The 23,008-nt window shown below is 36.0% G+C and overlaps 1 protein-coding gene across 1 annotated transcript in view; it reads right to left on the bottom strand.

Annotated features, from left to right (window-relative positions):
• Window positions 1-23,008, bottom strand: part of LOC150105752 (ras-specific guanine nucleotide-releasing factor 2-like) — a 294,996-nt gene that overhangs the window by 95,006 nt on the left and 176,982 nt on the right. The window contains exons 11-12 of the mRNA XM_090394546.1: window positions 13,575-13,735; window positions 5,967-6,045 (exon numbers count right to left, since the gene is read on the bottom strand). Coding sequence (XP_090250672.1) covers window positions 5,967-6,045; window positions 13,575-13,735 — 240 coding nt within the window. The remainder of the gene's footprint in view (window positions 1-5,966; window positions 6,046-13,574; window positions 13,736-23,008) is intronic.

Here is a 23,008-nt window from a genome sequence, read left to right as displayed (position 1 = left end):
TGTAAATGAGTTCAAGAAGTGGTATGATAAATACTGGGTGGATAATGTGGGTCTCCGGTGAGTCTTTTGGCTCCGTGGAGATGCCCGTATAATAATAATATAGACCAGATCCTCGCCATAGTTTTAATTCGGTTAGTTAGTAATAAAGAAATGAATAAATATTACAACGTGTAACAAAAGATGACTGATACCGGATTTAATAAGTAGTGATAATACCGATAGATAAACCGAGTAGTTTCGTATGCTAGTGGCTTCTTCGTTTGGTTTTTTGAAGAACAAAAATATCAATTAGTGGTAAACATGAATCATTGCATAACTAAAACCGAACATGTTAAAACCGTTACAGAAAGAAACAAAAAACAAACAAACAAAGAGAAACACGTGGAGTGTGGAAGCTGCAAGATTCAGTCATCGATAAGGAAAATATGGTATTTTTAATGTTAGTTCTTCTCAATATCTTACATGCTAATAGTCATAGTACTTTATAACTTCATGCACTTTTCTCTAATAATCACAGACACCTCTCTTTTAAAAATCAGTTGCTTTCATTTTCTTTGCGACTTTCTTTATTCATTGTGAACAGAAAACAGAAAACTTTCCTTTGTTATTACAGCCAAGTATTATTATCGGTGTTATTATTAAATATAAATCCCACTCAGCATCGGTTGTACGCCACCTACATTATATTAGTATGGATGGACAAACGGCTATTAGGGGCCAAACACGGAACGTTTTCAAGCAGTGTGTGTGTGTGTGTGTGTGTGTGTGTGTGTGTGTGTGTGTGTGTGTGTGTGTGTGTGTGTGTGTGTGTGTGTGGTTGAAGGAGGAAAGTTCTGACCACACACACACACACACACACACACAGAGGATCATTTGTAGGGGGTGAGGTTGCTAGAAAAGTTTTGAAGCTATACTTGTGGGAGTCAACTCTAAGACGCTTCCAGCCACAGAATTTTTCAAAGATATCAGCGGCTGATACTATCTAAATATTGTAAAAAAATAAAAAGATAAACACCAAGCCAAACCCGAAAGAAATATCTGAAACCATTTATCCATGTTACAGTACAGACTTTTATATACAGAGCACAGCCATGGAAATCACAGACCCCCATAAATCCTGCAATCGGTTTCCCCGTCAAGCCCAGTAACAACAAACGAAAAATGAAACAGACTACATACGTTCAAGACGACCGCAATTAGACAAATAGAAAGATAAATATGAGAAATTATAACACATCGTCCAATTATGAATACTATCATCTCTGCACACTCTGGCTACCCATTGACCTCTTATATACCCAAAAGTGTGCTTGGAAAGATGAGAAAGGCGAGCGCCATTCTGTAGATATGCGAGTATATTGTGCGGATATGTGTCTGTATGAAGATGCAGTAAATATTCATATTCATAAATATTCACACATCATCTTCATCCGATTCAAAGTTGCACCATTGGTGCCATCATCCATTTGTCTCAAAAAGTCAATAATTATTTTCAAAAATATTAAAAGTCTCCTAAATAGGCCAATTAATTTTGATGATATTCCCTCTAATCCAGCTACAAAAAATAAAAATAGCTGGATGCAGTGGACTACTTAAAAGATGCATAAAATTTTCAGACACTCTCCAATCGGCCAATCACGACACTCTTCAAATCCACTAAATGTCTTTAATAAGCAGTGATGATCTCGCAGCGGACAATGAAAGTAGTGATATTTGTTTGAAATCCTCTTCGTCTTCGTTCATTAATCTTAATGAATCATTTTATAAATATAAAATTTAAAAGAACTTCAAGTAAATTTAAAGGCATTTGGTTTCCAGAACTCCATTTCAGAGACCTAACATTATCTGCTTTAATAAAAATTTCATATTGAAATATCACATTCAGTCCGACTTCCATCAAAATGACTTCAATCAGAAAACAATTATGAATATTTAAATGATGATATCTTAGGATATGACTTGCCAGAGGATGAATTTTATAGAAATCACTAACAACTTGTATCCTAAAATGATTCCTGTATCTATTTCCAGTGAAGAGAAAAATGAGATGAGAAAAATATCATCTTATCACACAGCTTACCTATACTAAAGATTAAAAATTTATTCTTTATAAATCTATGGTCTCACTCTGTTGTTTCTCATTTTTCGAGTTTGCTTTCTGAATTATTTTGAACATTTTTTTTATTTATCCCATACATATAGATAAAGAACATTTAGCACATCAGCATGTGTGGAATGCAGGTGAGGAGAAACCCATTGATATTTGTCTTGAAGAAGTGGAGTTTGAAGTTATTCCAGAAGATATAGATGGAATAAATGAAAAATAGGAAACACAGATTCGCTTTCCTGCAATTCTACTAAACTGAAACAGTTACGGTTCTTATTTTAATGGGTCCAGAAGAAGGTCGAGGAATGCCGGTTGCCAGTTCAGTAGACCAATGGCAATGGAAATACCTGTAGAATAGATTAGATCTGAAACACTGTTTCTGTGAGAGATTAGTTGAAATGCGTGCAAGGAAATGGTCATGTATGAGAGGAATTGCTATCTTCTGGACGACCAATAATTTTAAGAAGGTTTTAAATGCACCAACCCAAATATGTCAGAAGTTTTCTAAAGATGAGTGAATTTGCGATTTTTAAGTAGTTGGGTGGGTGAAAAAAGCTTCTTCAGTGGAAAAAATATCTTTTTTGTAGCTGTTGAGGAAGCTGTTGATGTGATGCGTCTACATCAACAGGGGCTGCAAGTAGATTTCAGTCTTTAAAAGAGAAAGCAAGCAGATGTGCTCGGGTGTGGTGATTTGTATATTACTAAGAGTAATGATAGATAATCTGCGATCTTGGTTGCAGAGAAAGGATAAGATTGCATTTTCGTGGCATTCAAGGTGACCAGATAATCTCTGTACCATTGAAGGAGAAATAGAGATCAGTGATAAGGCATTTGTTGCATCCTCACGGTTGGATGCAGGACTAAAATAAAAAGAGAAAGGACGTATTGTATTCATTTTATTCATAATTAAAAATCAAATCTAGCAGAACTAGAACTACAACTAGCAGAATTTGTAAGAAAGTTTTAAAACGAATAAAGTCTGAGCAGCTTTCAAAGGTGAACCGTAGACTAAAATACACAAACATCATTAAAGAAAAAAAATGAAAGAATTTTGAAAGCAAACAAAGAACCAAACCTTGGAGATTAAGTGGCAAGCCTTGAAGAAAACCCTGATTTTTTCAGCCAGAGAGACATGTGGTGAGATTGTCTGCAAGGATAGAAAAATCAGAACTCTCTGTTGGACACAGAAAGTTAAAGAGGCAGTGAAGGAAAAGAAGAAAGCATATCAAAAGTTCCTGGCAAATAAGTCAGCTTTTGCTCTTAGAGAATACAGAGACAAATGTAAGAAAGCGAAACACTGTGTAAAAGTAGCTAAACAAAAGTCATGATAAGATTGGTAAGAACATAGAAAATAAATATCAGGAAGGTGGAAAAATATTCTGTAGGCTATTGAAAAAGCTAAGAAATGGAGGAAAGAATGCTGTAATAGGAGTTAGAGATGATAAAGGTGACATGAAAGCTGGCGGCAAAGATATTCTGTATTTTGAAAGACTGCTAAATGAAACAAGCACTGTCAGCATGATGGTAGAAAACTCCCAAAAAGAATACATATTCATACTTAAAGTAAAAAAGTCATCAAAGACCTGAAATGTGGAAAGGCAGCAGGAGTAGATGATATTCGACCAGAAATGCTCACGTATGGAAGCTTGATAGTTTTGCAGTGGCTACGTCACATAATTCAGAAAGCCTGGTTAAAGGATCGAATTCCAGATGATTTGGAACAGAGCTATCATAGTACCATCTATAAAAAGGGAAATAGAACTACATGCGAGAATTACAAAGATATTTCCCTACTGAGTGGTAAGATTTATGCAAGTACACTTGATAAACGGTCTAGAAGAATTGTGGAAGAGATGCTTGGTGCAGAACAAGTTGGATTCAGGCCAAATAGAGAGTGTCAGGTTCAGATTTTCACTTGAAAAAAAATAGTTGAGAAAGCATAGGGAATATAACAAACAACTGTATTTAAGTTTTGTAGATCTGGAAAAGGCATAAGACGAGGTGTCGAGAGAAAAGCTTTTCAAACACTACAATTATATGGGGTGAATGGAACATTATACAAAGCAATAATCAATAATCAAGCAATAATCAATATTTGAGTCATAAGCTGTAAGCTAGAATTTGAGGTGTAGAGGAAGATAGCGCGATGCGATGTTAATGTATGAGACAAAATATGATGGTGAGACAAGGGTGTACATTATCTCCACTGTTTATCATGATCACTATGGATCACATTATGAAGGAAAGTGGTATTAAACATGATATCAAAATTAGAGATGTTAATCTCAGCGCTTTACTTTATGCGGATGATGTTATACTTCTAAATAAATCCGCTACACGTCTGCAAGATTCCTTGACTAAATTGAATAGCTGTTGTAATAGATATGGTATGAAGGTCAGTAATAAAAAGACAAAGACAATGAAAACAGATAGAACATTGAAACATCAATGTTTTCGATGTTCTGTATCCTGAATAGTGAGCCTATAGACCAAGTAAAAGTTTTCAACTATTTCGGCACACTTTTTAGTGAAGATGGCAAATTAAATATGGAAACAGACAAAAGATACAACAAAGCTGGTATGGTAGGAAGTCAAATGAATAAATGTATATGGAATAAGGGAGAAATTAGTCAGAACACTAAATTAGCTGTAATACATCCTGGTGTATAGGACAGTGTTCAAACCAGTTTTAACTTATGGATCTGAGAGCTGGGTCAGAAGTAAAACACTTTACCAAAGACTAGAGACCGCAGATATGAGAATCCTGAGAAAGATTAGAGGCGTGAACAGATGGCATCAATAGCAATATCATATTAAAAAGGAGGATATTGAGAAAGAACTTGACATTGTCAGCATCCAGGAATGCGTTAACAGAGCTAATCTCAGGTGGTATGGTCACTTAAATAGAATGGGCGAGGAAAGATTAGCACAACAAGTGTTCTCTGCCAGGTTGGCAGGAAAACGACCCAGAGGACGACCAAAGTCTAGGTGGATTGACACAGTAAAAAGGTCCTTGGAAGATAGAAACATAAGATCTGATAATGTTGGAGTCTTGACAAGTAACAGACTGATTTGTAGGAAAATTGTAGATAGGAAGTTAGTAATGATGTAAATTTTTCACGTAGTACTATCATATCCTATACACCCCTTGAGGGTACATGGCAGGAATTTGATGATGATGATCTAGTAGAACATGCTTTATGTCCAGATCCTGTGATTCATTGGTACCTAATGATGAAATTTCGTTATATTTATTTTAAATATGAGATATTTATTCGTCAAATTTGGAAAGTATTTCTTTGGAATGGATTTCAATAAAAATGCTTCTGCCTGCGTATCATGGATATGGGAAGTAGTCAATCGGAATATAAATATCTCAAACCTTTTTTATTCATTCAAATTTAATTGTTAAATTTGAATGTATTACGTGCTTTTACATAATATTACTATTAATAGTTCCTGCCTCTAACTGCATCCTTCATGTTGCAAGCTGCTTCAATTATTTCTACTTATTTGTGTTGTCTCTGTAGCACTCGGATAACCTCAGTAGATTATGGCTGACGAAATATTAACATAAATAAATATACATACACAAGATACTCTTAATATTAGAATTAAAGTCTCTCAGAATTTTATATACTGTAAAACAGAAACTATTTAAACATAAGAAATATCTTTGGCTGTTTCGTCTAAATTATCCTTTTTGATACATTGATATTTCGGCTACAATGCGAACATCAATTAAATTATAAATTTGGCTTCGTATCTGAGAGTATTCGACGAATGACGATAGCACTAATCTTATACTTAACAAATTTACGAAGTTTTTTTAAAATAATTAATGTATTAGCCTACTTACCATCTTCTACCGTAAATTGAAACTGTTCATTTGGATCTTCGATTAAAGTTGCGTCAGAGAGAGGAATTTTTCCTATTGCCTGCGAATAAAACAGTTACTTATGATAAATAACTTTTTTATAATAAAGAAGTTAATTAAAATAAGTGCTTTAATTAGAGAAGAATGTTCGGACGAGATTATTTAATTGAAAAATATGAAAGAATGCAAGCAATACAAGATTGGTAAAATATTCGTAGTACTGTGTGTGTGTGGAATAAACAGATAAAATAGCTTTAAATGACTCGTCAATATCGCCTTAAACTGGCAATTAAAAGGAGAAGTTTCTGCATCCGACAACAGCTGTAATAAGCAAAAAAAAAAAAAAAAAGCTCCAAGCTCAAAAACAAACTTTATTATGTAATATCAATATTGATTCCAACCCATCATGTGATGGAATGTGACTATGTGCCCGAACCATTCTAATTGTTGTAGTATCGTTCTGATTATGATTGGTAACTTGATGTGATCTATGAAGTTCACATCTAATTGTTGCATTTGTTTTGGATTTGTTTCATAGGAGAAATGGTGCGAATCTGTGTAAAATAGACTAAGATTTGCAACTATATTAATGATATGAATATGCTTAATAATTGATTATGATGAAAAGATGATTGTGTGTTCATCTGTTTTAGCTTTATTAAATACGTGGAAGGATGTCTGCATGAACAGAAATTTGAAATTTGTTCAACTAGGGCAAGCAGACTGCAGAGGAGAGTATAGAGAAAAGCATGGAGGTAACTTATTTCTGTACACAAATGACCAGAGTATTAGGAACAAATGGGTTGTGTTTGGTGTTTTACTGAATACGTTGTGTACTCAGATTAATGGGCGTTAGTGAAACCTGGCTCTCAGAGGCAGATGTACTAACTGGTTGAAGTTATTTGTTATGAGGTTTAACAAGATCGACTACATTGTGGATTGTTGCTGTAGACTTGTGGATCAGCTGCTAGTAAAGATTAAATGCATCGCCAAAATAAACATTAATCATCGTGGGTGCCTTTGATTATCCGAATATTCAGGAAATTATGACCATCTGAGGAGAATAATAAGTACGATCCCATGCTATCGGTTGCTACATAAGGATATCGGCAGTACATGCGAAGCATTTAATTAACAAAATACATAACTGATGCAATACTGTGTGTATTGAGAGTTCGAAAAATAAACAGAATTGGAGAAAAATGTATCTGCAATCTTATTAAGTAAGAGATTCATAAGAAGGTGTGAAAAGAATACCGTGAGCATAAGGATGAAATCTGTAATGAAAATTATAAAGCTGAGGCCAGAAGAGTTACAACTATTGTACGAAAACCAAAGTATAAGAATGAAAAGAAAGTTTGATGCAAACTAATGACAACCGAAAAGAATTCTATCATTATGTTGCAAGTAAAAAAAGAACGAATGTGAAAGAATAACTCTCGTGAATGTGAATAGTATGTGGGTGTTAGATTCAGAAGAGATTGATGAACTAATGAGTGCCCGTTTTATTAAAAGCAATCAACCTGGTGTATGCAACATGAAGTTGAAAACTACCTCATCACTAAAGGAAGAAACTCAGTTGTATAAGTTGTCTACTAGTACTGTTGTATAAGTTGAATAGGAATTCCGAAGTAGGGAATGATGGGATATCAGCAAGGATGCTAGACGAATGTTCAACTGAACTGACTGTTTCTTTGACCTAGCTGTATAATTTGACTCTCAGCGCAGAGTAGGTCCCACAGGAGTGGAAAGAATGTATGGCTATCCAATTATACAAAAACAGTGCAAAGACCGATGTGTCTGGCTATCCAATTATCAGTATCTCTCGAGTGGTTGAGAAGATTTTTGAAAAGATGGTAAGGGATCACATACAGAAATGAGTCGACAGAGAATCTGTAATTTATAATAAGATAACGGTTGAGTTAGACCAGGGGATGAATATACAATGATACTTTCAGACTGACTTTTCTAAAGCTTTGAATACGATTCAGCATGGAATGGTGTAGGATAAGTTTGGGATTGGAGCATAAATTACTCGTTGAAATAAGAGGATTGTTGAGTGACAGATATCAAAAAATGATGTATGGGGGATGTGAGTCTACTAAGGGCACCAGTTGCGTACCCCAGGGATAAGTCTTAGATCCATTGTTATTGAATCTTTATATTAATTATACTGAGAAGGATTTAACAGGTGACATACAGCTATTAGCTGATGATGCAAAAGTAGACAAGATAATCAGAAATGTAACTAACATTGAACATTCAGTACTTGCAGAATGATTTAAATATGCCGGTACTGCAGGCCTGTGAATATGACTGTTAGTTCAATGTTAGTAAATATAACTTTAGGCAGTTTAGTATAATTAGATATCCAATGGCATAATATTTTGTCCGTATTATTCTAGAATAAATTGATCTGGCGAGGGATCTTGGAGTTTTAGCAACTAAGGAGTTGAAATTTACGAGTGATATAGCAAAACTTGAATAGAACTCAGAGGATAACTGCTGAAACATTCACTGAGATGTAAGAATAAGAAAGTTATTTTGTCCCTTCAGAAAGCTTTGATACGACGTCATCTGGATTATTGTGTTGAGATACGGTCTTTTTGTTTCCGAGGTGATGCCAACACAGTGGAAAAGGTGCAAGCATACAGAAGAACGAGGAGTGATATAGAGCCCTACAAACCTTCAACTTTTGAATGGATCATATGGGATACCACTGGATGAAATGTTTCATTTTATGGATGGTGAGCAAAGGACGAGAGAGCAGCCATGGAAGTTGAGAATAAATGTCCTCAAGAAAGGGTGAGGGGTAATTTTTCTCCCATATAGCGATGCATGACCGGAATGACTGGCCTTTGGAGGGTTGTGAGTGCAAATAGTGTGAATGATATGACACATGGTGTAAGTGATATGTGGCCTCCCTTTTTGAGTCATTGAATCCATAGAGGTATCTTTTAATAATATCTTTCATAAAGGGACAATAAAACAAGGGCGATAGTGCAGCCATGCATCACTCCTCTCTCCACACTGAATACGTACATTATATTTCCATATTGAACAATTGTTTTGGTATTCTGATAATATGCTGTTAAGATTCTAGACAGTTCGGAATTCATATCTTGATAATATTATATAGAATAGTAAGTATTGTTTTCTATTAACAGAGTCCAATGTTTGTTTGAAATTAATAAAGCAGTTCTGTGAAGGGTGAAGATCTGGTCAAGGGTAAATCTATATTTTTCTAAATTCAGATTGTTCTTCACCAACGGACGTATATTCTGGTTATTCTACTTCGCAGAATTCCAATCCAATTTTATATTTGGGACAGCATTATTGGTAAGTAATTCCTACTTGTCAGCTCCATTTCTTATGAACGGGATTACTTTTCTAGTTCATAGTTCATTCAGGACCATACCAAAATAAGGGATGATCTGTACAACCCTATTACTCTATAGGTTGTATTACTCTATACAACCTATAGAGTAACCAGAACAACATATCAAATAACAAGACCACAGTCAACAAATTACATAACATATAAGTACAACAATTACCACGGCAAAGCCACCCGAAACTTCTACGTACCTGATATGATAAACAAACTGCCGTTCGACAACAGAAACCTAGGAACATACAGAGAGCTGAAACAGGCACTATATAAATATTATAGCGAGAATGAAAATTAGAGCAATTCCTGTTTCTCTCTCTCTCTCTCTTCCCCTCACACGCACGCACGCACGCACACAACCTATGACAAACCCCCCTCTCAAAAACTATCACTACAAGAACACAAAGAAACAAACGCACTATGTCTAAATCCAACCCTGCTTACTAAGAAAAAAAAAGTTAAACTGTAATAGCAGTCGAAGTCTTCCAAGCACATATCAACAAACAGTAAAATCAACACGTGGCTTACGACCAGTATAGAAACATAACCATGAAACCACCGCCATCTATTATCTTCCTCAGATAAGCTCTGCTAAGCTTCGAGGAAGGAATCAGAAATGCCTCCCAAAGAAAGAATATAATATAATCATTATACAGAAAGAAAAAGAACTAAACCTGTTGTAAATTATGTAATATCATGTGTTGTAAATATGCAATCAGAATATACAATCATAATTTCAAAAATAATAATTAAAATTATTATTATAATTATTGAATTGTTTAGAGAATTGTGTGCTGTATTACTGTATTGTAATAGTGTATACAATGTATAAATATTTAGCTAGTTAATGTATATTCATATTTATAAAAAAAATTAATGTATTCTGCATTTTGTGCTGAATCTTTGTACTGTACAGAAAATATGATGATATGTTTCATTGTATGTATGTAAATACTCTGTATGATAAAAAAATAAAAATAAAATAAAATATAAACAAATTACGTGACACCTCCAAAAAATTATTATTATTATTATTTAACAACTCCAAGAATTCATCGCAAGAGGGCATTACTACACGAATTAATCCTCCATCTATATATGCGTGTGTTCTGCGGCCGATTTTCCTGTATATGTGATAGAAAACCTGAGTTTTTACGTAGAAAGAACCCCTCTACTTCTACATAAGATAAGATAAGTCATCTTTGATTTATTAACATCTATATAGAATTACTTTGGTCGTAATGATGAAATTAAGGTCTTTTCCAGTAGAAGGGCACAACACCTTGAAAACTTCACGGAGATGCTAATCATCAGCGTAATGTGCAGCTTTAGTGTTAAAATCTCCAATTATAATAGAATTTAGGATAAAATTTTTTACGATCTTCTTCTGGATGTGAGGAATCTGGTACGCTGTTATATGGTATGCATATAACAGTGTATGCACCAGACATGAGACTGGTTTGACTTCTTGGATGTTCTTTCCAAATCATTGTGGTTATTCCTTCTCTGTGAAAGTTAACTGTTCTAAGGAGTACGTTCTGGCTTACTTAAGATTTAATAGTTTTTCCTCTTGTACAATGGGGTGTTGGAAAAATCCTCAATGGATCATTTGAATTTATCCAATTCATTTTACTAGCGCTAATATTCCCGGTTTCTGCGATGATGTTCATTGCAAAGGAGATAGTTTCTGCAGGCACGTGGCAAATTTCTCACTTGGTCCCTGTGAGTAAAGTTCAGGCTCATCAATCTTTACCAAACGTTACAACATTATTCATTAATTGCGTTATGCATGTATCCATGAGAATTAAATGTCTTCTAATATCGTCGGCTTGTTACTTTGCTGCATCTGTCTAAAATTTGGGTAAGTCAGTAACTCAAAGAGAGAAGCAGACTCCCGCTGCCTGATTACTTTTTCTTAACAAGTTGTTATGCTTATACAGACAATGCTCTGTCAGAATTCCTTTTGTGAAAACAGGTTCTGACATTTTTACTATCTCTGCTACTTTTTTTTGAGAAGTCTCCTTCCAATCTTTCTGTGTCCAAAGTATTCCAGCTTTCTTTTGTCAGTGATCAAAGGAGCTTTAAACTCCCAACGAACCATTTAAATATTCATTTATTTGGTGGCCTTTTGGTGTATGAATCCTTAACAGTCTTCCATAATACCACATTTCAAAAATTGCTATCGTTGTCAGGCTTCTTTAGGTTCCAAGTTTCACATCTTTAAGTAGCTACTGAAAAACAAAACCACACCCAGAATCATCAGTATTGTTTCTATAGTGATAGATAAGTCTTTACGGGCTTTAGGGAAGTTCTAGCTATTGTTCTGGCTATTCCTAATCTTCTTCCCCCCCCCCCCAAAAAAAAAACACTTCTTCAAATTGATAATGGATATTAGATACTCGAATTTGCTGACTTATTCAATTATTTCTCCATTAAGGTACATTCGTAATTAAAATATTTGTCTTACTAGTGTTAAGTCAATCCTGTATTTTGCTGATCTTATGAACTTTCCCAAGGATTCAAGCCAGTTCTTCGCTTCCATTGCAGGGTAGCCTGTATCAACTGCTGATGCGAACAGGGTATCTGAGATTGCTGATCCAGCTGCTGCTTATCCTAAATCCTATGTACTGTCCATCTTATGCTACATGCATGATGTCCTCAATATAGATATTAAGCAGGTGAGGAGAAAGACGACATCCTTGCCTAACTCTTCTACCCTACTTGAAGCTAATCAGTGTTGTATTTACTCAAAAGTTTTCATTTAATCAAAGCTTATATGATTAAATGAAAAATTCAGTTTGTCTTAGTTTAGTGGGAAAACGATATTAATCATTCTCCAACATTCTTCTTTCTTTTTATTTTTTATATGACACTAAAGGCTTCAGTTCTATAGTATCAGTATTAGGTCTATAGGTGGATTAAAGCTCGATAATTCCGATTTTGATCTAGATACAAAATATGGAAACTTTTGAAGCCAGTTGACACCTCCGACTCCGATAATGGGATTAATGGTTTTCCGTCGGCCAATGACTTTCATCTACTACCTAAGAACACTTACAAACCTCCAAGTAGGTTGTTTCGTCGGACAGCACGTTCTACACTCGAGCAACGAGGCCTTTAAATTTAGCTATTCGTCCAATATGGGATTGGACGAATAGCTTTAATACCCGATATTAATAGCAAATCGTACTTCGAAAGTCAATCGATGGAGTAAATGCAAAATCTACCAAATCACCATTAGGATACATGCACGCAGATATCCAGAATTTGGAAATAATATGCCAGAATAATAAACAAATTCAAAGTTTATTCTGTGAATATTGTAAAAGTGCCAATGGCCAAGCTAATATTTCAAAAATATTAAAATTATACAAAAGAGATTAACAAATAAGGCTGTTGAATATATCGCCAATGATCAATTTGGATTCAGGAAACAAGAAGGTACATGAGATGCAATTCTACTTCTTAGAACAATTATTAAAAGCAGATCTAAGAATAAAGATACGTTGATAGTTTTCTTGATCTGAAGAAATCTTTCGATAGTCGTGACTGCAACAAATGTTTCGAATCTTAAAAACAATAAAGGTAGATTGGAGAGATAGAAGGTTCATATTGAATCTCTACAAGCACCAAATACAAAACCACCAAACAGCAAAACGAAAACAGCAAGGATATCTAAAGATGATAAGGGTATTCTCTTAATCGATGACTGTTTGATCTCTGCATTAAAGAAGCAAAGTTGAGGCCATTCGAACTTCGATACTGGAAAAGGATGATGAGAAGGAGCTCGACAGACAGATTAACGAAGTTCTAAACATGAAGTTCTTCAGGGTGTAATCACTGGATTACATCAACATGAGAAGGAATTGGACCCATCTTCCTTGTTGATCTTCCACAAGGAGATTTAAGTTCATCAAGGAGTGGCAAAAAGAAGAATTCTGCGTATTACCGAAGTTAACATTTTAAAGTATAAAGGAACACATTTTTGTGTTCTTTTTTACGTGATCGATGTTTACGCATTTCCAAGATTTAAAAAAAAAATCTTCAGTTCGTTGGAGGATATCTCTCACGATGAAATTTAAAAAAAAATCAATTCCTTTCTTTTTAATCTTCAAATGCGAAATTCTTTATGCTCTAAACTATTTAATGAAGTGTTTTAGATAAACATTTATTTATAAGAAGGAAACGCAGTCTCTTACCTCAATGAGATGAAGTTTTCCACCGGAAGTTCGAGTGCACAGTAACATGTGATTAGTGAAGAGAAAACATTGTCGTACCAGCTCCTTATCTCCTTTTAAGTTGCTAATTCGAGACCTTTGAGACTTCGGCCTGTCACTGCCTATCACTTGAATTACACTTCCTGAAACAGAAAGAAGGAGATAAATCAGCAGGAGGAGTCAAATATTTCAAATAACTAATCGGATATTAATTTTCCGATTTGAATCCGGCTATAGACATGGTCACATGTCTGTGTTTAACTCGGAGATCATTCCTGTTATTATTTCAGTTCGTGTTCAATCAAAAGTATTCATTTTTGTGTTCATTAATTAATGGAAATTATCTCGAGATTTCATATTTGGTATAGGTGGCGCACTACACTGTATGAAAACGTTCTTATAGTTCTTATACGAATAGTTCTGAAAAGAACTGGGCGATGGACTGAGTCCTTGACTCTTTATCCCGTCATCTGAATGAAGAAAATCTGTGCGGATGGGGTGTTGTTGAGCTAAAAAGCTCTAGTCATGGCTGGGTAACGGCAATAGCCGAGCCTCAGTTAAAACTTCATTGGCTACAGCATTGCCATGTTACCATGGAAGTCCTAAAAAGGACTCGCTCTGTATAAAAACGTTTCATTTTTGTCTGCTACTTATTATTATTATTATTATTATTATTCCTGATACCTCCAAGGAGTCCGAAGACTCATCGCGGGAGGACATCTTCAACTATCTCTACACCTTACCTCTACTACGAATCAACGCCATCTACCGCCCACCTCCAACACCACTAGTAATTTTTGTCTGTAAATTGCGTGTGTTCTGAAGGGCCGATTTGTATGTATGCGGGATGAAAAACCCGAGTTTCCGGGAGAAAAAACCCTGCTACCCCCCTATGAGATCGGCTAACTCACCATCGATTGAAATCGACCAGATTAAGATTCCTCCCGTCGCGACGAGAATCGAACTTAGGCCTATTCCAATCGAAGGGCGCAATGTACCGTCGTTCTTCCAATTGTTAAATACTTGTTAAATATTTTATGTGAATTTCTTTGGTGTCCTTTTTAATATTCATCGTTTCATTTTATTTATTTTTTACTTTTATTTAGGAACGATCAGCGTAGTTTTTGTGACTTTAGTTACATTATATACATTTAGTAACAAAATGACTACAACGAAAATATTATACTACTTAAATTAAAATTAAAATTAAAATTAAATTTACTACTGAGCTCACGAGGAACACATAAGTTTTGAAAAGAACACACACACACACACACACACACACACACACACACACACACACACACACACACACGAATACTTCGTGTTGTGATTTGAAACTAGCTTACCAATGTTGAATGCGGCAAGGGGGGGGGGGGGGTGCTTTCCCAATGAAGTAGTTACATTTCTAACAATCAGAACATTTCACTGGGGGGGGGGGGGTGATAGTGCAAATTTTAAGACACCCAAAGACTCATAAAATATAAACACTGGTACAGTACATGATGACGATCGGTCGATGGTTTGACATGTTTCTAATGGAGTCTCTTTTAGAAACTGGATTACTTCCTCTATATATATTTCCTTGGAGCCTCGCCACAGCGTAGACTCAAAATAAACAATTTTGCCTGTTCCTTAGCACATTCTTGTCATACAAGCGCTTATCTTATCTAATCCTAATGCAGTAATCGGACCAAGATTCTGTAATATCCTACACATCTGTTTCCACATCCATCTCCGTGTTTGCACATTTGTTCTTGCAATATCTGTACTTGGATCACATATCTCTGCAAAGTGATTTTTCATCTGTTTCATTGCTTCTACTGCTTGAAGATGCTGTTCATCCATTTCGTTCCTACTTGATTTATCCTTACTTATCCGTTATTATGTCCTTCAAACACTCCATGTTTCATGGCGTGTTTAATACTAACATCCTTTACCTGTAGTTTCCCATCATTTTTGCACCTCTCCAAGTAATCGCCTGTTTTTTGTTATAATTACCAGCTCCGTAATTCTACACATACATCCCCCCCCGCCTTCTACTGAAAAGTCTACCGTTTTTCCACTTCAAGATTCAAGACCGCACGATCACTTACTAAAGGGTGGCAATGTGGTTACCTTGGTTACGGACAAATCCTCTGAAGCAATTACGAAATTCAGTACACACAAACCTTGGTACTTACCGTCGCATGCTTCCTTAGGGAATTCTTTTATAGTAACTACTTAAATTCCATTTCTTTCCATGTGTTCTGGCTTATTTTCTTTTCCACTTTGTTTCCATAGTTGCTCATAATGATTACTCGTTTTTATACTGCAATATTGCTGCATAAATTGGAGAAAATAGGTTTGGGTTATACAATATTAGCATGGATAAGAGGATGGCTGACTGATAGCTATCAAAAAGTGGTATACGAGAGATCTGAGTCTGCAAGGTTTAAGGTAACAAGTGGTGTACCACAAGGATCAGTGCTTGGTCCGCTGTTATTCAATACATTAATGATATTGGGAAGGATTTGACAAGCGACATAGTTATTTGCTGATGATGCAAAGATAGGCAGGGTAATCAGGAATGCTGCTGATATGCAGTCCTTGCAGAATGATTTGAATAGGCTGGAATTCTGGGCATGGGAAAATGGGTGTCAGTTCAATGTCAGTAAACGTAAAGTCATTCACTTCGGTATGATTAGATATCCAATGTCGTATTATATTGGTGGGATTAGGCTAGAAGAAACTGATGAGGATAGGGATCTTGGAGAGTTAATAGATAGGAAGTTGAAGTTCAGGGGCCATGCGGCAAAGATTGCAAATACAACTCAAAAGATAATTACAATTCTTAAACGAACGTTCACATGTAAAGATAAGGATGTTATAGTTCGCCCACCGATTTGAGGTCCCTCGACACTTCTGCGCATCTCAGAAAAAGAAGAATCCATTCCGATAATAGGGTAATCAGTCCGTATAGTGGGATGAGTTGTTTATTATTACCGGTCGGAAAATTAACTTCTCTTTTATGATTATTGTAGTTAACTATGTTGCTTGTATAACAGTTGGAAAATTTTACCTAGAAAGCACGTGATTTCGGGTGTTGGCGACCAATTCGGACGTCCTTCATTTCTTTCTCCCCTTCAGCATGAATCGACCATTCTTGGAAAGACGCGAGGCAGGGACCTGGAAACGGTGGGAGAACTATATTTTGCCTCTTTACAGAGCCTTGATAAGACCTCACTTGGACTATTGTCCGCAGGTCTAGTCTCCTGGTTTGCGTTCTGATTCTGATATATTGGAGAGAGTACAAAGGAGAGTGTTAAAAATTATATCAGGATTGTGGAATACTGATTATGAAGACAGGTTCAGAATTTGTAGATTGCAGACACTAGCAAATAGGAGAAAGAGGGGTGATATGATTGGGACTTACAAACTGCTGAAAGGGTCACACAGGATTTCAATTGATGGTATTTTTCAATTTATGGAGGGTGGGGAAAGGACGAGAGGGCATCCTTGGAAGCTGAGGATGAAGGCCGCCAAGAAGGGTATAAGGGCTGCTAGAGTTTTCTTTCAGAGGGTGGTGCGTGATTGGAATGGATTGCCATTGGATGTTGTGAGTGCAAGTAGTGTGAATAAATTCAGGAATAAGTATGATAGCTGGTTTGTGTAGTATGTGGCCTCCCTCAATGAGTCTCTGACTCCCTGGAGATCTCTCGTAATAATAATAATAATAATAATATGCAGTACCATATATTATCCTATCTCCCAAGCAATTATCTCCAAAAGAGGCCATCCCTACTACCTTCATCCTCTAGCAACTCTAATTTCCCTGCTCGAACTCATTCACTTTCCCAAAGAACGGCAATCGCTCTTTCCAAATGCTTCAGTCTTTCCATGTTCAAACGCAACCGATCTCTTGCATCAAGTTCTTTTCTAGTGTGCCCCAGACATCCGCACATTACAGACCTCTCTTTCGACCCATTCACGCTATCATGTTATTCATTACTGTTACTCTTCTTGGAAATATACTCATTTAGAGAGACAGAAAGAGAGAGATTTGTGGTTGAATCTCTCTCTCTCTCTCTCTCTCTCTCTCTCTCTCTGTCTGTATGTGTCTCTGTCTATCTCTCTACCCGATTAACGCTACCTCTCACGCCATTCGTACCAACCATCACTATGATCTCATCTCATCCACCTTCTCACTTCGTTTCATTGTCATTCACATTCTCTATTGTTCCAGCAGGCATGCGTTACTCTAACATTATATTCTGCACACCACGAATCAGTAAATCTCCATAACTCACACTCCTCACAGATTGCTACATTTCATGCCAATCTGCATCTCTTTCCCCATACTCTCTTAGCAACTTTTCATTTCCACTCTCATTTTATCGACCTGTTGTCTCATCCAATCTCTCCTGATTCTCTCAATCCCTTAACTCTTTCTCCCTTCCACTGTCATTCTTCTTATATCATCTATAAGAAGTTAATCCCATTCTTCAATTCAGTCTTCATATCTTTCATCTCTTCACTGACTGCCTGCGTTTTATTCTTCAGAGAGTGAAGTGTGACTAACTAAGAGCCAGAAAGCGATAGTACTCTATTCTGAGAGGACAATAAAAGTCTCAAAAATAATCCCGTCAGTATTGAATGGTGTTACCAGCAATCCTCCTCTTCCGCGCAGTCTGCATTGGTTGTTATTCAGAATTTCGTACTTTGGACAAATCCAATAGATTATGTTATATAAATAAAAGATTAGACACTGCAAATGTGTTGCTACAAAAAGTAGTTAAAGCCCCTTCAAATTCCTTAAGATAACTTTGCTCCTATATTAAAAGGCTAGGGGTATTTGAATAAACGATTTAAACTAGATCACTTGAAATTACATATGTAAAGATGACTTTAAGGATGCATTTTATAGTTACTATGAGGAAGCGCATATATACTAAATAATCTGAAAGTGGACAGAGAACGGATGTTGACTTGCAGGTTTCAGAAGGAAACATCAGCAACTTAAACCTCATAAAACATATTTCAGAAATAGCATGACGTAAGAGCAGTTGCATTATCTTTCTCTCCGAAGTACAGAATAAGAAGCAAGTACAAAATTAGTTTTGTTGCTATTTTTATGTTGTTGTTTTTTGTTATATAAACATTCTTTCTTGGTTTGATTGTTAAATCACTTTTACCAGGGAATATTTTACCGGCACTCGCATGAGAAGAATGAAACCGATGTTTTTCAGCTGGTACAAGACAACTTTCTCAAACAGCATGTGGCAGAAGGAACTCGAGATCAAAGAGTGTTAGATTTGATTATAGTGTCAGAGATGGGTTTCTGTTAAAGGTGTAACTATTCTGCTTCCGGTTGGTGACACCGATCATGCGGTACTCACTCGGGAAGTGACTATGAATGTTCGATTCAGAAAAGGTTAAATGCTGAACTACAAAGCAGAAAATTATGATCAACTGAGGAGTATCTTGAGTTCAGTGGAATGGGATCGGTGGCTGGATGGAAGGAACATCGACAGTACGTAGGAATGTTTAAAATACTTAAATTATGCGATATAAGAATGAGTCCCCAGAGTTCGAAGAATAAATAGAGTAAGAGTAAAATGAATGTGTAATCTAATCAAGCAAGAGATCTGTAAAAAAAGAATACGTGGAAGGAACAACGTTTGCATAAGGATGAACGTCCGTTATGAACGTTATAAGCAGCAGGCTAACAACTGTTGTACGGAAAGCAAAATCTGAGTATGAAAGGATACTGGCTCTGCGTGCTAAAGACAACCTACAAGAATTCTATCGATGTGCTGCAAGTGAAAGAAAGAATGAACTTCAAAGAATAACTCTACCAAATGAATATGGTATGCGGGGTGACTGATGCAGAAGAGATTGTTCAACTAATCAGTAAACATTTTGAAGCTATCAACCTGATATTTGCAACATTGAACTTACCGCTACCTCTTCACTGTATGAGGAAACTCATGTGGATGAAGCGTAAGTACTAGAGATGTTACACAAACTGAATAAGAATTCAGCAATAGAAATTGACGAGATATCAGCACGGATGCTAAAAGAGTATTCATCTGAACTGGCTATTCCTTTGACTAGGCTATATAATTTTGAACCTTATAACAGGAAAGAATGAAGGTAATCTCAATGCACAAGGGTGGTGCAAAGACTTACGTATCCAACTCTCGACCAATCAGTATCTCAGGAGTGGTGGTGAAGATTTTGGAAAAGTTGGTCAGGGTTGGCATTCGGAAATAGGTTGATACTAAATCTCAAATTGAAAATGAACAGCATGGGTTTACTAAGGGAAGGTTATGTTTTAGCAACCTGTTCAAATTCTATAACAATGCTGCCATTCAAATAGACAAGGGGAATGGATACACCCCGATACTTTTGAATTTTGCTAAGGTTTTGAAAGAATACAGAATGGAAGACTGTTGCATAAATTGGAGAATATAGGTTTGGATTATAAACTATTGGCATGGATAAAAGGATGGCTGACTGACTGATATCAAACATTCGTATATGGGTGTGTGTGTGTGTGAATCTGCAAGATTCAATATAAGCAGTAGTGTGCCTCAAGGATCAGTCCTTGGTTCATTTTTATTCAATCTGTACATTAATAACACTGGGAAGGATTTGACAGGTGACATACGGCTATTAGCTGATGAGCCAAGATAGGTAAGGTAATCAGGATGGCACTGATATCCAGTACTTGCAGAGTGATTTGAATAGACTGGAATTGTGGGCATGGGAAAATGGCCATCAGTTCAATTTTAATAATAACTGGATATCTAATCACACCAAAGTGTGATTAGATATCCAGTGTCGTATTATATTGGTGGGATTATGCGACATGAAACTGATCACTGTAGTGATCTTGGTGTTTTAGTAAACAGGAAGTTGAAGTTCAAGGAGTCATACAATACAGCTCAGAGAATATTACAATACTGAAACGAATCTTGACATGTAAAGATGAGGAAGTCATTTTGCCTGTTTACAGTGGAGGAAGTGCAAAGGAGAGTAAAAAATAATATCAGGATTATGGAGTACACGAAGAGAGATTGAGAATTTGTAGACCGCAGACACTAGCAAAGGAGAAAAAGGGTGATATGAATGAGACGTACATACTTCTTAAAGAGTCATACAGGATTTCAATTGATGGCACTTTCCAATTTATGGAGGGTGAGGAAGGACAAGAGGACATCCTTGGAAGTTGAGAATGAAGGCCACTAAGAAGGGGGGATGGGAGGGCTAGATCTTTCTCTCAGAGGGTGGTGCATGATTGGAATAGATTGCCGTTGTATGTTGTGTGTACAAGTAGCGTGAATGAATTCAAGAACAAGTATGACAGCTGGTGAGTGTAGTATGTGGCTTCTCTTGATGAGTCCCTGACTCCCTGGAGGTGTCTCATAATAATAATAATAATAATAATAATAATAATAATAATAATAATATCATTTTTATTATAATAAAATACATAAAATGCATGCGTTTTGTTAGTTTGAATTAATTCATTATTTATTTCTGAGTTTGGAGGCGATTGTGAAGTATTGTATTTTTTTGCTTTTTTTTTTAATTATTTTTATTTCAATAATGCAACCTAAGTTTTCGCTTATAATATTCTAAATTTCATTTCAGATGTATTATAATATAACATACAAAAGATCATTTACATTAAAGCACTTTTATTGTTAAAAGACCAGAAGATAAATGATAAAATATACAAAAAGCCAACAAGTTCCACTAGCCACTGTCTAGCATTTTCAAGGCTGAACTGGTGTGAAAACAAATGCATTAAGTTACATGTAAAACATACACTTTAGTAACTGTTAGGCCGTTACATTTGATCATTCGTATTTGATGGCGTGCATGTGTTCGAATGCTTCAGTCAGAATTCGGTACATGACCAAGTGTTGTGTAGTTTTTTGCATATTGTAGTTCTGTTGAACTGAGAGAGATGATGAGATTTTTTCATATGTCTTTAAGAATAGCACCTTGATTTCTATTTAAATTATTGCCTGTGCGTAGTACCACAGCTGCTTCTTTTAAAGTTCTGTGTCTGTAGTCATTCTCGATGTAAGGCATAGAACTGTTTTTCCAATCTATAACGTATCCTTTATTTATTTATTTTTTTATTTATTTAAATAATATCCTTTTCAAGTTTTTCCATAAAAAGGTCTGCCCATGGTGGCGACAGGGGGCTACATATGGCTAGACCTTCTGATTGATTGTATACAGTGTTGTTAAATTTGAAGAAATTTGATTTCAGGCAATGATGAAACAACTGGGTGATGTCTTGAGGGAAAAGGTCTTTCAGAATGTTGACTACCTCTACGAACAATCAGAAGGTCTGGCCATTTGTAGGCCCCATGTCACCACCATGTGCAGACCTTTTTATGGAAAAACTTGAAAAGGATATTCTTTCCACCATTTTGCCAAAACCATCAAATTGGTGGAGGTATGTCGATGAGGTGTTCATCATCTGGAAAGACACCATGGAAAACCTTCTCATGTTTCTGAACAAAATCAACTCACTACACAATAAGATCAAATTCACTATAGAACTAGAGAAGAACAAAGAACTGCCTTTTCTTGACATCCTCGTGAAGAAAGAAGATAACAATTTCCAACTCTCCATTTACAAGAAACCCAAAGATACAGGTAGATATCTACATTATTCGTCCAACCATCATGGATCACAAAAACACAGCATCATTCACATGCTCCGTAATAGATCCTTAAGGTCGATTTCAAAAGAAGTAGATGTACAGAGAGAACTGTCACTAATAGCTAATACTCTATCTCTGAATGGATACCCTTCTAACATTTTAAACAAATTGCTATTTAAAGACAACCACCAACAACGGGTTACGGTGCCCCAATATATGTCCACAGCTGTCATTCCATATATTAATTCAGTTTCCACAAAATTGGCGAGAATGTTAAAAGCTCATAACATCAGAGTGGTTTTTAAACCAACTACCACGATCAGACAAGTCTTAAGATCACCCAAAGATGAGGTACCTTTCTTCAAATGTCCTGGAGTATATGTAATTCCATGCACGTGTGGCTTTTCTTACATTGGTCAGACTTCTAGAAGTTTTGAAATAAGACAAAAGGAACATGTGGGGGATGTCAATCATAAAAGAATCATTACATCTGGTTTAGCTCATCATTTCTCAACATCAGATCACGTTATAGATTGGAAAAACAGTTCTATGCCTTACATCGAGAATGACTACAGACACAGAACTTTCAAAGAAGCAGCTGTGGTACTACGCACAGGCAATAATTTAAATAGAAATCAAGGTGCTATTCTTAAAGACATATGGAAAAATCTCATCATCTCTCTCAGTTCAACAGAACTACAATATGCAAAAAACTACACAACACGTGGTCATGTACCGAAATCTGAC

The sequence above is a fragment of the Typopeltis vanoorti genome, chromosome 6 (genome assembly GCF_054136105.1).
Source record: "Typopeltis vanoorti isolate ZY-2024b chromosome 6, IOZ_Tvanoo_1.0, whole genome shotgun sequence".
Classification (NCBI taxonomy): domain Eukaryota; kingdom Metazoa; phylum Arthropoda; class Arachnida; order Uropygi; family Thelyphonidae; genus Typopeltis; species Typopeltis vanoorti.
This window is presented reverse-complemented; position numbering and strand designations above follow the sequence as displayed.